This window comes from Lonchura striata, chromosome 3, assembly GCF_046129695.1.
Source record: "Lonchura striata isolate bLonStr1 chromosome 3, bLonStr1.mat, whole genome shotgun sequence".
In the NCBI taxonomy this organism is placed as follows: domain Eukaryota; kingdom Metazoa; phylum Chordata; class Aves; order Passeriformes; family Estrildidae; genus Lonchura; species Lonchura striata.
Window position 1 is genome coordinate 90,891,664 of NC_134605.1, and position 18,084 is coordinate 90,909,747.

General features: G+C 40.7%; 1 protein-coding gene across 1 annotated transcript in view; it reads right to left on the minus strand.

Moving 5' to 3' along the window:
* AGPAT5 (1-acylglycerol-3-phosphate O-acyltransferase 5) overlaps nucleotides 1-18,084 on the minus strand; it is a 57,881-nt gene that overhangs the window by 18,993 nt on the left and 20,804 nt on the right. Inside the window, exon 5 of the mRNA XM_021551255.2 lies at nucleotides 12,160-12,250. Within this exon, the coding sequence (XP_021406930.1) occupies nucleotides 12,160-12,250 (91 nt within the window). The remainder of the gene's footprint in view (nucleotides 1-12,159; nucleotides 12,251-18,084) is intronic.

Genomic DNA, 18,084 nt, shown 5'->3' on the forward strand with positions numbered 1-18,084 from the left:
ATATAGCATCACCTCCTGAAATTCTGTATCAGAAACAGATTTGACAGACAATCACTGAGAATTTTAAGCACACCTAATGCTCATCCAGCATTTTACTTCCCAAGGACAAACCAATTTAGTGAACATACTGAATCCTAACCTACTCACTATCCCAACAGAATATTAGCAGCCGTGGGGAAAATACATCACCGAGAACCAAAACCAAGGAGGAAATCTTCTGTGCTTCCCTGCAAACAATCTGTTACAATTGACTTGACTACTGACAAACTCATACTGAGAGAAATCAACTTTTAACTTTTCCAGGCCAAGCCACAGCGATTGGTATGTCCACTCCACATATCTTAACAGTACTTCATGTCCATGTTTACTTCAGTTGACCACTTATACTCAGAGCATACTTAAGAACATTGAAACAAACTGGGCCCAAAAGTATAAACCTCTTTCCAGAATTTTAATACACACTGACTTTCAAAATGAAAACAAGCAAACAGATAAGCCCAAACTCAAAACCTTTTCTTGACCTGAACACACCCCTTCCACATTTACTTGAAAGGGCTTCTAGAAAAAAAAAAATGCAATGTAAAATTTTTCACTATTTTTCTATGTGTATGTTTCTCAAAGAGAAATATCAGAATAAAATTGTGGCTTTTCATTTCCAGCCTATTTTTCATTGGTTTACTCTTCAGTCCATTTCTAAAGAACCATCCATTGGTGAATCCACTGGTTCCTGGTGGGTGAACAGAAAATTTTTCTAAACCAAAGTATTGTGCTATCGCTATTGATACCTTTCTGCTTGCTAAATCAATTCAAAACATTATATATTATGTCCTGATTTTGTACTGAACTCCCTTGCTGGGTAAAACATACTTTGATCTAACATTATGAAAATATCTAGTGAACACTGTAAGATAATGCTCATTTCTACACCAGTCTAACATTCTTAAGGGTGGAAAATTTCAATATAAATGAGTATCTTGATTACTTAATATTTGCTAAGAATCTCCTTGTCTGAATACAAAGATGAAAGACTGTTTATCAGCACTCCTTCTGAAGCCATTGTTCTATGCCTTACTGGCAATAGTGATAACTGTCCATGCAAAATGTTATATGGATCATGTAAATATTTTGAAGCATAACATAGTGGTACTGTTTTCTTAGCTTGTGAACTGTTACATCAAACAGCTAATTATGTTATGTTTCAAAATGTTTACTCTGTAAATGAAGCACTGAATATTCTCTTGCTGTGTCAGCAATGATATTAGTGTGGACATGACACTCAACACAACTCTTGCTGAGCCAAATTCCCAAATATATTCTAAAAACACTGTCATTCCTTTCCTGCCAAACTCATCTTCCCCTTCACCAAACTATTATTGCGAGGAAGAAAAAGGTAAAATTGTGAGAATTGAATCATGTAGACAAATTATTGTTAGGTACCTATGACTATTAACTGCTAATTTTTTTTAATCCACGGCCATCTCTGGTGATGAAGACGGTCAGCGACAATCTGTGAAGTGCAAATGTAGAATAAGTCACTCCTATTCCACATGCTCTCAGTGAGCTCTTAAGAGTTTAAGTACAATATGAGTATGTATCTAAATCAATAAACACCATAATCCATTATTCAGAAACACTACAGTGCATGATAAACATACAGCAACACCAGTTCAGTACATACTTATAAATAATCTATTTTATAAAAACATTACTACATATTCTTGCAATTACTTATGATCTTTGTTAAAATCAACATAACAGAATTTAAATCCAAGTAGTTACAGTATAGTTACCTTGGCAAGATGCCTGCATCCAATTCACAAAACACACTGTGCTTAAACTGTTTTTAATGTTGTGCAATACCGTTAGGACCCTCTGTCAAAGTATTTAAGGTCATGAGATTTTATTTTAAATGCCAAAGAAAATGAACTAGATACTAGTAACATTGTAATGTTCTACCTTAAAAAGCCACAGCTTTACTCTTCTAACTTTTGAATGATAGACATTAAAAAAAAAAAAAAAAGAAAATCTGAAGAAATATTATGAGCAATGATACTTCAAAATATCATCCATTTAAAACATTATTGTAACATGCAGAATTACTTCAGAAAGTCCTCAAGAAAACTGAATGAAATAAAATAATTACTTTGGCAAGTACAAAGGCCCAGATCATTACAATCTATAGAGCTGAATTTTTCATCTAAACACAAAATAACAAAAAGGCACTAAACAAAACATCATTTATCTAACTTCATCAGGGTGAAGTAACATATAATAGTAGCTAAGTGCAACTCTGTGTAGAAGATTACTGTCCTCTTCACTTCATCTAGGCCAGAAACTCAAGAGCTGTTCAGTACAGGCAGACCATCCACATTTTCAGAATTGGACTTTGTTACTTATATTTCTACTCCTGATGTATACACACCACATTTTGAAATCAGTAAAAGTCCTCAGCTTTAATTTAAGAATACTCTATATGTATTACATTAGCATTACCACATTTCAACAACATAAATTAATTGTTCACTGAAAGTGGATGTCAGAAAGTAGTTTGAGGTCTCCACACCTCTCTCCCCACCCCATGAAACCATGTACTTGAAACTCAACTTTCAAGTACACAAAAACTGAAACCAGGGTGAAAATCAATTAACTGATTTCAAGACCAGTTAGATCCTTTCTTTTTTCATGTGAATGTGTGTGCAGTGAAGATATTAGACTGAAAGCTCTGCAGTTATGTGCAGTATCCCAAGTACTCACCCAACTCTATTTCCCACCAGCTTTCTGGAATGTCTCCAGTGATTCAAAGCTTTACATACTGAAACCAGAGTCCATAGCTAGACTTAAAAAATAACAAATGGTGGGAGAGCTCATCCATTTGTATGGTAGTATTCCATCAACTTACAGAAACAGGACTCAGCTGATAGCAGTATTAATAAACTGCATGCACTAGTAAAATTGTTTTTCTGTTACCATGAACTAAAGTATACAGGAAATGCAACTAATCTCCACAGGAGGAGTATGACCAGCCTACAGCAAGACATGGGAGACACCACACATTGGTACACTTTCTTCCAAGATGGGTATCTATAGAAATACAATGTAGCTTCTTGTTTTCCTATCTTAATTTCCTAAGGAAAACATTTAATAACACATACTTCATTCTAATGATTGGTCTCAAGTGCTACTCAAGGTCCATAACCTACTCTTTTAAGAAACTACATTCTTTGTCCACATCTCACTGAGCACTTTTAGACCAAGCCTGCTTTCATGAAAGTGTAGAATAAATACAACCAAGAGTTATTTTCTTTAGAGACAATTCCAAATAACTTTTAAGGATATTGAACACATTTAATTGTCTTAGAATACAATTGAAAATGAATGCCAAGATCTAGAAGGGAGACATTTTCAATTAGCTCCATTGAAACACCTCTTTTTTACATGACTTGTAAAACAATTTTGAGATAAGCATATACTGCATACACAAGCATCTTAGGAGAAAGCATATTTATCAAGCCAAGCTTAGCATTAAAAAATATTTACATTAGCAACTTTTCTGCATAAAATGAAAGAAGATAATAAATGCATTCCTTAAATGTTTGCTTGATGAAATGATCTTTCTTAGAAATTGGATATTAATACAAAATTCCAAAAACGCCTTTCACCAGAGAAGATTGTTGTCTTCATTCAGCAAAAAGAAGCCAAGTTAAATTTAAGAAGCTACTCATTCCTTTGGCTTTGACTTTTCAGAGTTAGTAATATTAGGAGTAGGAGGGCTTTGGATTATTTATATTTATTTTCAAAATTTTAAAATGCCGTATGTTAACATTTTGATAAAATTAATATTCTACTAAACCAAAGAAATTTGTGGTGTTTGGGATATTCTGTGCAGGGCCACGATTCAGACCCAATGATCCTGATGGGTAATTTCCAACACAGCATATTCTATGATTCTATGACTGACTACTACAAAATTATAAGAAACCCACATATAGATATTTTGGCTATATACAAATGAAATAAATTTCATACCAGAAGCTAACATAAAAATAATTAAAATGTATATTGTGGGGTTTATAAACATTTTTATCTATAGTCCAATATCATTAAAAAGACCCAGGCTTAAAAGATTTCCAGTTTGAATTAAATAGATCCAATAAAAATTACCACTTCTATTATTATGACAAGCTTAGTTAAATCCCAGTGAAAATATGAGTGCCACCTATATATTAAGACTGGACTCAGCAACTCAAGATCACTGATTAGTGGGGAAGAAGTCCTATACTTTTAAGATGCCTAAACCCATGCAACAGAGCCTGAAAGGTATCACCAGTATGTAAGCTGAGTGACTGCATCAGACTTTGAAGACAGGAACCATGTTGGTTGACTACTCCCTGTAGTAGATAGGGACAGGCGAACGGAAGATTTCGGGATGTGACGGAAAGAAAGACCCCTTCCCTCTCTCACCCTGCAACATGTTATCCATTTACCCCAAAGAATGTAACCACACCTAACCCAGTAGTTTTCCACTCCTGACTAACCCTAGAGACCCTACCAACCCCCCCTGACGTAGCACAGTCCCCCAAGACTATTTAAACCCATGAGATAAGATAATAAAGGCTTTCGACCGTCCACCACACTGGTGCCTGCGTGTGTCGTTGGCCCGAGTGGCCCAGGGGAGACTGGGCTGCCGTGCTGTTCCTTGAAACCAGGTCGCCTTGCCTTCCCCTGAAGGCAACATAACTGGTGCCGAAGCCCGGGAATAATTCGCTCGGGCAGCGGGTGTCGCCTGGACAAGAGCAGCGGCCAGACCGGTGGAACCGTGTTCTCGGCAAGGGAGACGTCCCAGGACCCGCGATCATCATGGATGCCATCGCCAGGGTCGTAAGTGAGGTTCATAAGCAATGGGGAATTGAGTGTAAGCTCAAAGACTTTTATCTTGCTATAGCAAGGCTGCTTGAGCTTGGGGCAATTGAACGCCCTGTGGAGGTTTTGCATCCAGAAATATGGGAAAAATGCACAGCCGCGCTGGCCGAGGACACGAAATCCTCAGGCAGCGGCAAATGCCTTAAGGCGTGGGGAAAAGTAGAGAAAGCCCTGCGCAGAGCAATAGAAGAGCAGGAGACATGGAGCGCAGCGCGTACGTGTTTATTGGTTACACCCAAGCTAGGGGTAGGAGCAGCAACGCAAACCGCCCCTGAGGGTGACCCGCCCGGGAGCGGGGATCCGGGGGGGCCCGGCGCGTCGCCCCCCTCCCCGGGCCGGGGCCCGGGACCCCCCGCGGAAACCTCCCAAAGATCTGCGGCTTCCCCATCCGCCCCGCCACCGCCGGGCAGTGACCCGGTACCGGAGGTGCAGCAGCGCGCAGAGCTCTGTTGGCAGGGACTGGCGGGGGAAGCCAGAGCCGCGGGAGCCGCGGCTCGGGAGGAGATCTTGCCCACGCCGCCTCCATACGCCTTTGAAAATGGCGCCGGCAGCCAAGGGGAGGGGCGGGGCGCGGGCAGTCTCGGCGCGAAGAGCCCAGAGGCGCGGAGTTTCGCTAATGCGCGTGTGCGGGAGAAAGAGGAGGAGAGCGGCAGAGGGCTCGGAGCCAATCGGCAGCCGCGCCTGACGCCGCTACCATGTAAGGGAGAAACCCACCCCTGCAGGAGGCAGGGCGAGCCCGGGGGGCGGCAGCGGCGCCACCCCCGGGGGGAGGAGCGGGGTCGGAGCCGCACAAAACGGCACCGAGCCCCGGAAGTGCGCTGGCACTCGACTTCCGACTCGGAGTCCGGCAGCAGCTCCGGCAGCTCGGAAGAGCTGCCGGGAGCCGGCTGGGACTCTGAGACGAAGAGAATAGAGCCAATGCAATTTAAAACAAAACCAAGTAAAGCTTTAAGCCGCACCGAAAAGCAGCCACAATACAAACCAGCCCAGTTTACCGACTGGGGAGAAATAAAAATAGCCTGCGCTGAGCTGTCCCTAGCTGGCATGGCAGCCCGCCGCGGCGCCTCCACCCCAAGCACGCCCGAGAAGAGCCTGTTTGGGGCTGCGGGAGGAAGGGGCATCTGGCCAAGGAATGCAGGTCCCGGACCCAGGGAAACGGGAGAGGGAGGGGGCGTGCGGGCTGCACCCAGCCTCCTCCCGCTGCAAATGCAAGGCAGCCCATCTATGCCAACCCCCAGTGGGACGGGGCGCCCTTATACCCCATACCCCCACGGGAGGCAGCCAGCTTCGTACCCTCGCCAGCGAATTTCGCAACACAGCCTGCGGTACCTTCGTACCCACTACCGCCGCAAGCAGCGCCTGTGCCGCAGGGTCAGCAGGGGACGCCCCAGAACGGGACCCCTGGGTTGCCCTGGCCATGAAAATAGGGAAGGAGCCACCGAAGGTGTGGGGGACGTGCCGCCTTTATGGCAGTCAGGACCCCCATGTCATAGGGCTTCAGTTTTGGGCAGACACAGGAGCAGACTGCTCGATTTTTCCCCAAGCACTGTGGCCCCGACACTGGCAATGCAAAGAAGTCCCCCCAGTGAACGGAGTGGGAGGGCCGTCCCGAGCTTGGAAAAGCACCCAATTAGTAGCCATAACGCTTCATACAAAAAAGGGACCAGAACAAACAGTAGCAATCCACCCCTACATTTTGCAAAACTCTCCACCCCTGATAGGAAGGGACATCCTTGCTATGTTAGGAGTCAGGATTACAAATTTATAATAAGGGCCACTGCCGTACACCCACTGCTGCCAATCAAACTGACTTGGAAATCACCAGACCCCGTATGGGTCGAGCAGTGGCCCCTGTCAAAGCCTCGAATGGCAGCCTTGCTGGAACTGGTCGACCTCGAGCTGCAAAAGGGTCACATAGAACCCTCCACCAGCCCGTGGAACACCCCTGTGTTTATATACTAGAAACTACCTTTCTAACCCTAAACGAAACCAAACCGAACCTAACTAACTCCTGTTAGCTTTGTTATAATGTTAAACCCCCTTTCTACGAAGGCATTGCTTTAGACACCCCCTTCAGTTACTCCACAGCCAGTGCCCCCCAGCAGTGCAGATGGGACACTCCCCGCAGAGGAATCACCCTGAGTCAAATCACAGGACAAGGCAAATGTTTTGGTAATGCAACTTTAGCAAAGCAGAAAGGCAACTTCTGCACTAAAGTTGTCAAGCCCAACAGAAAGATCGGTAAGTGGGTGGTCCCATCCGCATCTGGGATGTGGGTTTGCCAGCGATCCGGAGTGAGTCCTTGTGTGTTCCTTGCCAAATTTAATGACTCTATTGACTTCTGTGTCCAAGTTCTGATTGTTCCTAGGGTCCTATACCACTCAGATGAAGAAGTGTACCACCTTTTCGAAGAACCTGACAGACTGCACAAAAGAGAAATAATCACAGGTATAACTATCGCAATGCTGCTCGGCCTGGGAGCAGCTGGTACAGCCACAGGTGTCTCAGCCATCGCAACCCAACAGCACGGACTCTCTTAGCTGCAAATGACCATCGATGAAGACCTGCAGAGGATCGAGAAATCCATCTCCTATCTAGAGAAATCAGTCTCTTCGCTTTCAGAAGTAGTTTTACAGAATAGGCGAGGACTGGACCTCTTGTTCATGCAACAAGGAGGACTGTGTGCAGCTTTGAAAGAGGAATGCTGCTTTTATGCAGATCATACAGGAGTCGTTAAAGACTCCATGGCAGAACTCCGAGATAGACTGGCTCAAAGAAAGAGAGACAAGGAAACCCAGCAGAGCTGGTTCGAATCCTGGTTCAATCAATCACCTTGGCTCACCACTTTAATTTCTGCCCTAGTAGGTCCACTGGCAATACTGCTTTTAGCTGTTACCATAGGACCATGCCTGCTGAACAAGCTAGTCTCATTTGTTCAGGCCCGTCTAGAACGGGCAAACATTCTGTTTGTAGGCCAGCAACAAATGCTGTAAACCAAAAAGTGCGAACACAATCAGCTGCAAAAGCCTTCAAAACTCACCTTGCGAAATTTACTCAGGTTTACCAAAAACCCTTTTTTCCTTACCAAGTTACAAGTTTGTACCTCACTCCAGTGCCTATATCTACGACTACCTCATGTTACTTATGAAAAGGAGGGGGGAGATGTAGTAGATAGGGACAGGCGAACGGAAGATTTCGGGATGTGACGGAAAGAAAGACCCCTTCCCTCTCTCACCCTGCAACATGTTATCCATTTACCCCAAAGAATGTAACCACACCTAACCCAGTAGTTTTCCACTCCTGACTAACCCTAGAGACCCTACCAACCCCCCCTGACGTAGCACAGTCCCCCAAGACTATTTAAACCCATGAGATAAGATAATAAAGGCTTTCGACCGTCCACCACACTGGTGCCTGCGTGTGTCGTTGGCCCGAGTGGCCCAGGGGAGACTGGGCTGCCGTGCTGTTCCTTGAAACCAGGTCGCCTTGCCTTCCCCTGAAGGCAACACTCCCACACAATGGAAAACAAAAGTAAACTTGACTAATGACTATATACTTAAATACTGGAAACTGGAATGCAAACGCTCAGAAGACAAGGGGAAAAACCCATGCCATTATATCCTTAGTTCTTTGAGACAGCAGAGGAAGAAATATTTGATTATGGGAATGTTACAAGATGCACCATTAGAATCATGGAAGTCACTAAACATACTGAAACATGGAGGGAATGCCCATCCTGGTAGCAATTGCTGGAGTCATCTCACCCAAGCAACTACTTTGTGCCAGGAGAGGACAAAGAGGTGTATCAGGCTCAAATCCAGCTACAGGGCACACATGCCCCTTAGCTTGGAAGCCTCCACCAAAAATGAGAAAACCTAACACACATCTATGTCTGATATTCTGGCAACACATGGCTTATGTGGCTTGTTGTAGCTGTAAAATCCCTGCAAATATTGTTATTTTGGGCAAAAAATATAAATACTAGATTGATTCTCTTAACTTCACAAAATTAAACTTGTTCTATGATTAACTGCTGCATCAATCTTACTACAAATAACCAAACAACTTAGTTTTAAAGACTTTTGCTTTCATTTTTAAATATCAATAAGTTTCTTTCCCAGTACAATCAAACAAACATATTTTGAGTTTACCTTCTATCCCAGGTAAGAAGCTGATCTGAGGGGAATATTGTAAAAAACTTGTAAAAAAACTTGCCACTTGTAAAAGCTGTCAGTAATCCTTCAGTTTTCAGAGGTACTACCATTGCTCTTAGATGGCTACATTCTCAGTTCATCACCACAAAATCAGTATTCCTGGAAATAAGCACCTTTCTGTTGCTAATTCTGACTGAATTCAATTCAGTGGGCAGAACTTAATATAGACCCACCCTGTGTGTTTGATTTGATTGTTGCATAAAGAAGAAAACCATGTGCTCTTGTCAGAAATCGAGATTTTGTGTAGAACTCAAGCCCTATGGCAAAACAAACTGTAACGTGAATTATTTTTAAGTGTTGCCTCTCTTTCAAGAGCTTATAGCTTACAATGTTTTGCTGCTTGATATCCTTCCATTCTATTCATAGACAGTTAAGATTTATTTAAATATTCATATCAGTGAGTGAAGACATAATAGTTGAAATCAGCAACGTCACAATACTTCATTTTATGTCAATATCAGCTTCTTAAAAATTAATTTAAAATTTCTTTTTGTTGAACTGGTCCTAGAACCAACTGTAAAGAACCAGTAACTGTATGCAAAACTTAAAAAGAACACCAAGATATGAGATGCAGCTCATCAATTGGTCCCACTAAGAGCAGGTAATTAAGTTCAGCCCAAGAATTCTGCCTAAACCAATGAAACTTCTCTAGAAGAGGATGCAGCTCACAGAGTAAAAAAGGCTTTTTATACTTCCTCTCTGCAAAACTACTAAAACATATACACAGACTAATGTCAAAACCAGTATTTTAGACAGCATCATAAACATTGAGATATGCTCATGCTCTAGGAATAGCTTTGTTATCTTTGGGGGTAATAGCTCTGCTTCTAACATTGGTTTCTAGTTTAACTCTTCTTAATTTAACCACTTTTCCCAGTATTATACTTGCAGTATTTTCTCAATATAAAATTGAGCAAAAATGTAGGGAAAAATCATTTCAAGGTACAAAACAAGCAAACAAATTCCCCTACATGTTGGTAATGCCCACACTGAAGCACCGTGCTCTGTAACAAATATACTAAGATGACAAGACAAAATTCTTAGACTTCATTATACCCACACAAAGAATGAAGTGCAATTTTACTTAAACTGTAGGTTATAGTATGTCCTCCTCATTCCTATGGCTGCCAGAACTACTGCGTGTTACTACCCTACCTAAAGCTGTAGGAGGTCAGAAGTCTCCCGGATCCTTTGGACAAGCATGGCAAGGTGTTTTTGCTGGAGCTCAGCAGTGTCCCGTAGCAGCGCTCCCAGGGAGCACGGCCACCGCTCAGCCTGCCCTGCCGTGGCTCCCACGCTGCAGCCCCAGCACCCAGCCAGCACCGTGGGCACATCGGGGTTGCTGAGGGCAAGCCACAGGCCAGGGCCAGCAGCACTGCACAGCAGCAGGTGGGACCTGGGCAGCAGGAATCACATCCTGCCAGCAGCCACGTGGAGCTCCCCATCCCCACAGCTCCCGGCACACTGGGATGTGCCCTGGACTGGCACGAGCTCAAGGCTCAGCCTTCGGAGCAGCCTGGTTCAGCTCTCAGTGTCGGCCCCTGCTTCTCAACACACTTGCACGAGGAATGCTCCAGTTCCCGTGAGCATCTGCATCTGTGTGGATATGCAGGTGAGCAGGGCCCCAGGGGAGCACAGACTGCTTCCCATCCTCCCCACCTAAAATTGTGGCAAAGGCCAACAACAAAAGAATTTAGCAGTGTGGAGAAGGAGATCAAGAGGATTCTGAAAGAGAAATGGAGATACTTCTTGTTTAATAATTATTTGTTGTGAGATTTTTTTAAAAGGAGTAATTGTTGTAAAATAAAAACAGACCACTACTGGGAAGAGAACCGTTGGAAGAAACAAACAGGTGCTTGGAAAGCACAAACACAGTGTTTTAGTGTTTTGCATTCTACAGAGATGCAATTAAAAGGTGAAATAAAATAATAGTAAAAAAATGAGAGCCTTTTCCCTGAAAAAGAAGGCAAGGAAGAAAAACCCTATCAAACAACCCCTCCCTCTGAACTCTCAAAGAACCACCAACCTAAATGAAACATTTGCCTTTCATTTCCGACAGGAAACTGAAGCTATGAACAAATACATTTTGACTGCAGCTCTCCTGCTCATACACGCAAACAAATTCCATTCTTCCCAAGGAGAAGAAAGGCATATATCCTTTTGGACAAGAGTTAACAATACTTAATAGCTTGATTATATCAACAGGCTGATTCACAGACTTGTGAATTCATTTCACTGTGTGTGTCACAGAGATTAATTTACCAGACCTGTTTGTTATTCTTTGTTTACTTTTAGAGTGAATTATTTCACTTTTGGTCAACAGGAAAAAACAAGATCAGGAAACACGTTCACTGAACTGTGGGATTTAAAGTTTACATGCATATAATGTGAGAAAATATGAAAAATCTTGGGACTCTTGGATTTTTTGCAAACCTTTCCAAAGATGAAGTAATTCCATCTGTATTATAGTGACAATGTCAACAATCAAAGCAACTCCAGAATAAAGTTCAACCATGGAACAGTGAGACTGGAAGGTGAGAGACGAAGAAAACCAAAATGCCATAGGAGTACTAACACTAATGAAAAGTGAAATGATGGAAGACTGTTTTCTTTAAGACACCACAAGCTTTATGCAAAATATTCTTTATATTTACTAACAATTGTAATTGGAGTTACAATATCAACTTAGACAGATCAGTGCCCTGAATCAGTGTAGGCAATTCTTACAACCTTAAGGAGAAAGAAAACAAGCAAATACAAAAGCTATAGGTAGAAACTATAGCGAGCCTTCTGGAGTATGGTTACTATTGTACATTGTAAAATGCATGAAATGTCTGTATATGAACTGCTCTAATCTTACTCTGTAATAAAAACAGGAGTTTGTACTATTCTAAACCTTTAAACACCAATCATGCAGGTTTAAAAGTCCAGTTAAGGTGAGATGATCTTCATATTATATAACAATTTTATATAATATATGTTAGCACAAAACCAAAAAAATTCTTTCAAAATTTTTTTTGCTTACCTTCCTTTTCAGCAAATGATTGACTATCCGCAATGACTTTTGGTATTTCTGGATTGTAACGAGTCCCCTCTGGAAAAATCACTAAATACATCTGTGGAATTAAAAAAGAAACAAAACAGGCAAGTTCTTATAATGAATGTATACTGACTGTTTTTAAAGAAATATCAACACTTTATAGGTCCATATTCTATTTAGCTCACACCATTGACTATTGTAAGGATCAAAAGAAAATCAGAATACTTGAGCTAAAATTTCTTAGCTCTAAGAAACTTACTGTTCAAGGTTCAAAATAATTTCCTTTGAAAATACACCATAGAATATACTCCATGTGATTTAGGAAGGGAGACAGCATGTGTCAACAGAAGGCAGCAAGTCAGAAGCAGCTGATATCAACAAAAATATCAGTTTTAAGAGATTTTGAAAACAAAAACATATAAATCACAAAGTGACCAGTTTTTTTTAATAGTGATCTTGCCCCTAGTCTTTCCTTATACTGAAATATACAATAACTCATTCAGTTTTAGAAATACTATTAATTGAAATTATGATAGATCTTGGGTGCCTTTTATGTCTCTCACTAAATTGAATATTAAATATATTAGGAACTCAAATTAGTGTAATTTGAACTTTAAAGTCACATTCCTTTAAGCATGCATGTCTGCAAGGTTAGATTTCCCAAGTAAATTAATTTGCTTGCCTGTTTAGCACCAAATCTATGGGTTCTCAAATCACTACACAGGTAAAGACTGCCTAAGTATCTGCCTATCTGCAGATTATGTACCCAAATAGGAAGAGTCAAATTTGACAATTTTCCATTTTCTTTTGAAACAGACCAGAGGGGTTTTGGTTTTTTTTCTTTTTGCGTGTGTGCCTTGCATATCTCCTACAAACAAAGCTGATGCAAAACATCACTTAAACATTGAAAATTTCATATTGAAGACTCATCTGCAGAAGCAACTATGGTCATAAATAACTGCTGCACAGCTGAACATGACACATTCATTGTAAAATATCTACTGTAAATACTGAATTTATTAACTTTGCAGAAAGCAGTCTCAATAAACATTTGAAAGAAAACAAGATAATGGAATTACAAAACAGTCCAAGGAATATTGTCAGTGATTAGACAAAGACTTTGATAATTGGGAATGCACAGCACATAAAGATGCAAAGTTAAATAAAAATTCAAAAAGAGACACACAGGAATGCAAAAACATCAGAGTATGCTGGTATTTGCACTTAATGATTGTGGAACAGCTAAAGAAAGGGCTGAGTGCCAAAAGACAAGCCCCAGCAAATGACCTCTCCAGAATCACCCCACAGTGAGGAAGGTTGAAAGATGCACTAAAATGCAGAGGTGGGAAGAAATCTAGGAAATGTGCCAGAGAAGCCAGCTGGAGACCAAGAAAAAGGAGAGCTGAATACATACCCTAGACCCTGACAGGGAAAAAAAATAAAATAAACATAAAAAATAGTAAAACCAGTATCAGTAGAGTAAAGAGAGCTAGGAGAAAGGCTGTACTCGTCACAGTATGTTTGAGGGAAACTGGCAGACTGCAGAGGCAGGTGAAGCTCAAGAATGTTCAAGGACCCGCAGAAATCCAAGATGCATATTGATTTGGTGGTGAGGCAACAAAAGAAAATGGGTTTAAGAGTCAAGGTGCTTACTTTTTCATATATAACTGTAGCATAAATATAGGGACAAGTACAGGAATCCTTAGACCCAGATGTAGTTCACACTTCCCCCAGTCATCTATACATTTCATATATGAAGTATAATGTTGAGATATTTAAGTGACTAAGTAAAATATTTCAGAGGTAGCTGGAAAGGACATAATATTCAAATCCATATACATTTTTCTTTCTTTTCATATATGTGCTTATGTGCAAAACTTGTAATTTGGATGCTTAAAATGGTACTTCAAGATGAGCTGTTCCAGTTCCACCCCCATTAAAGACTGCATTGCTCAGCTCTAAAGGGTAATACAGCGACTGCAAGAGGTTATAGAGCAAAGGAAGTGAAGCACACAGGACAGGAATACCATTCTTGGTACATAGTTAGCACTTAAAAGCAGGCAACATTGTTACTGGTCTTCAACTCAGATAATCACCCCCAAAGCAGGTTGCACAACAGGGAACAGTATCTACTTACTCCAGTCCTATGTGTTTAACACAAACCAGGGACTGAAATTGTATTTTACTTATTAGTAAACCTCTACAACACAAGCAGACAAACAGGTTTGTTGATCTGAATATCTCCGAGTTGAAAGCATGCCAACAAGAAAGAGAAGTGGCTTTTGCTTTAAATTCAGCATATAATAACCTACTATATAGCTCATCAGGACTGTTTTAAGAGTAGAATTCATGAATGTAAATAGATTACCTACTTATACTCACATACAGTGCTGCACAAGACAAAGATATCCTGCAAGTGTCAGAACCACTTGTACGACTGGCTTTTCTCCCACCATGGGCAGCAGAAGTTCAAAAGACTGTAAGAACTACAAATCTCTAAGATTTTAGTAACTAAATGAGCTTCCCTGAACTTGGAATAAGAACTTGTAGAAACATTTTAATTGCCTCAAAACACTAGCTGCAGTTTAGGCCATTTTTAATACAGATTTTTCAATTAGGGCAATTAGCTACATAAAAGTTACACACTTTATTGCTGCAAAATACAGTCATCATACTCAAAACAGCAGAGACAGTTTTGAATTACCACAGTTCCTGATTCATTAAGACACCAATTTTAAACCAAGAAATAGGTCCCTATGCTCAGGTATGTGGTACTTTCATTCCTTCTGTGGAACAGGTGGGTGTCAATAAACTTGGTATCTCTCATCAATTTGAAAGCTTCAAGGAGTGGATCAGAATTAATTTAGTAGAACCCTACTGATTCTTGTTGGAGCCAAAAAATCAAAAAGATACAAGTCTTTTGCATTTTGCCAGTCAGGGGCTACCTGAAGAGTCCCCAGTGCAATGTCAGTGCACTTGTCACAACCCACAAATTAAAGGAATGGAAGATGGTAACTGGAGAATGGTAACTGCTCCCAAAGAGCAATGCTTCATTTTCCCAGCACTGTCGGGGTCTCACAGGAAAACAGAAAGAGCAGTGGCACTAAGGGGGGATCGTGCTTCCAGACAGGGGATAGGGCAGCTGAAGGAGTCCCTGATATAAATCAGAGTGCCACAAATTGAGGTATGGATGGAGGAAGGGAAAGCAGCAAAGTGAGTGACACATGAGTCCCTGGAATACAGAACAACCATAAACATACAGCAAGAAAAGGTGGCCAAGGGCTTTGGAGAACATACTGGAGTGAGCAGATGCTACTCTGTAGAATGAAGAAGTGGTAACTACTGACTAAAGCTATCTTGTGTTTACTGCGCTGTTCTCATGTCAAAAAGGGAAAACAAATATTTTAATTTACGAAATTCAAAATTGTCTTAAACAATGCACTTACTTAGTTATAATATTATTATTACTGCTATTGTATCCTGAGAGCTAGACAGATTCATATCTGCATCCATTTAGACCACTGCCTAGAAAGTATGCTTTTAGTGAATTGGATGAGAATCATTACCACTCAGATCAATAACTGAAAAGCATACAGTATGAGAAAACCTATCTGGTATCATTGAAACAAAATACAAAAGGTGATGTGGGAAAAGCAGGCAAGGACATCTGTGATTTACAGTTGTCAGGGATTTGCAAATTAGTAACTATATCACAAAATTATTACATGAAACCTCATAGCAATTGTATTAATGTGTCTGTACCCTCTATGTTTTTATTATTTGATTAACATTTCTTCCTATGACAATGATTTATTCTATGACTGAATGAATGACAAAACCAAAACGCATAGTAATCAGCTAAATATCGGTTGTACAGAGTTAAATCCCACATCTCAGAATGAAGATTTCCTACTCTCGATGCATGATTAAAAAATAGAAGTGACATTTTCACTTATCAAATGGAAGTCTGCTGTTCAGAAGAGTTAACTTTCTTTATAAATCAAGTAGATTAGCATATCAAGTAACAGCTGGATACCCATTCATTTGGCTTACATTCATCTATGGCTTACATTAAAACAACATTAACACAAAAGTGTTCTTTAAACACTGTGACAGTTTCTACTCTCACAAGACATAAGATTGCAATTTGTTAGCAATCAGTCAAATTTTACGGAGTTTTAAACCAAATCACACCATCTTGAGTGAATTTTATCAACAAAAGTCCCAACAATGCACCATTTAAGCATATAATTCAATGAGAGTTTGAAAAGCAAAGTGAATTCCAGAAATAACTAAGAAAATATACTAGTTCAAGATCACCACTAAGAAAATACAGGTGCAACAGTGTTTCAGTCTGCTATCAGCTTTGTGCCTGTCTGACACTGTTGCGTTGCATCTGGGAAGAGGCTTGGACCAGCTGCAAACCTGATGGCAGGAAAAGGGGCTGTATAGCAGACAGGTGGATGAAGTCAGAAGACAAGGTGAGCAAGGAGAATCACACAGTCCACCATTGTCTACACAAAAGGAGGCATACCAGAGCACTGATCAGGTTATACTGGGCATGTAAGAGGCCAAGAAGCAGCTTTACTTTGTCTGCCGGTTTTAACTCAAATTTACTTGTCATAACTTAAAAAAAACCCAAAAAACTGAAAAAAAAAACCCCCAAAAAAACCCCAAAAAACAAAACAAAAGGTCCACAGTAAAGCAGTAAAGAGCTTGCTATGCTAAAGAGAACAAAAGACTGGTTCTGTCTTACTACACATCTTCAATTTCTTAATGGGAAAAGGAATGGCTCCAGACAGACTGAACATTAATCATCTGGATTCTTCTGTTTAAATTGTACGTGGAGAGAAACTGTAAATAACGATGTGACCCTTAACACAGATTCCTGTCCATCTCTTCTTTATTGGTATATAAATCTTTCCTGAGCAGCTGAAAGGCCAGCTGATCTCTAGCACTACATTAAAGAAAGAACTCTACCATGTACACACAGAATGACTAAGCTACACCAGTTGCCCACCAAACTGAGAAAGTCCACCCTGAGCTGTACCATACAGCACATGAAAATTCCAGAATCATAGATTAGTTCTTTTTGCATGAAGCTGATAAATTCAGGGCATACTTGATCAAAATTTCTTCATTTTAAAAGCAATATGGTTGCTTGTAAATGTCATGCTAAGTTACAGAACTGCATGAATAATGCAATAAGGACACAGGCTATCATGTTCTTCTCACAGTAGTTACTGTAGGTTAAAGGCCATTTAAGAGCATCTACATTTAAATTCTCAGATAAAGTGGGCTATAAGACATTTAGTCTTCCCTCAAATGACAGCTCAATGGTCTGTGTCTTTTTACCCCTGCAGATGCAAACATTTGCCTCAATAAATAGGCTTTTAAGAACTTTGATTTTGTAAATTTAAGTGTCACTCCCTATAGAGTTTGACTGAGAGACTTTAAACAATTAATTTCTGCAGGTCTTATTTCTCTTCTATACTGAAACACCTGATAATATGAGGCAAATGGCCCTGGTATCCACATCCAGGTTCTGTGGTCATTTCCAACACCACCAAACTCCCAGAGAGCTAACAGCAGTGTACTCAAGTGGTCCCATATTTATTAGGCATTAACACTGATAGACTAGGTATAGGCTTTCAATCTACACACAACTCAGGAGGGAGAAGAAAGATTATTCCACAAACAAAGACTTCTGGATTTATTTCACTTACTAACCCCATGAAAAGCAGAGCCCACATCAGTTGTTATCTTTAAAGAAAAGCTTTCTGCTTAAACCTCTCCTTGTATTCCAACTGTGCTAAAATGACACACTGCAGCAAAGCTGAACACCATTTGCAGGTTTCCAAGGACAAAATGAGACTAATTTCTAGGCACATCTTCTCAAGATTGTATTAA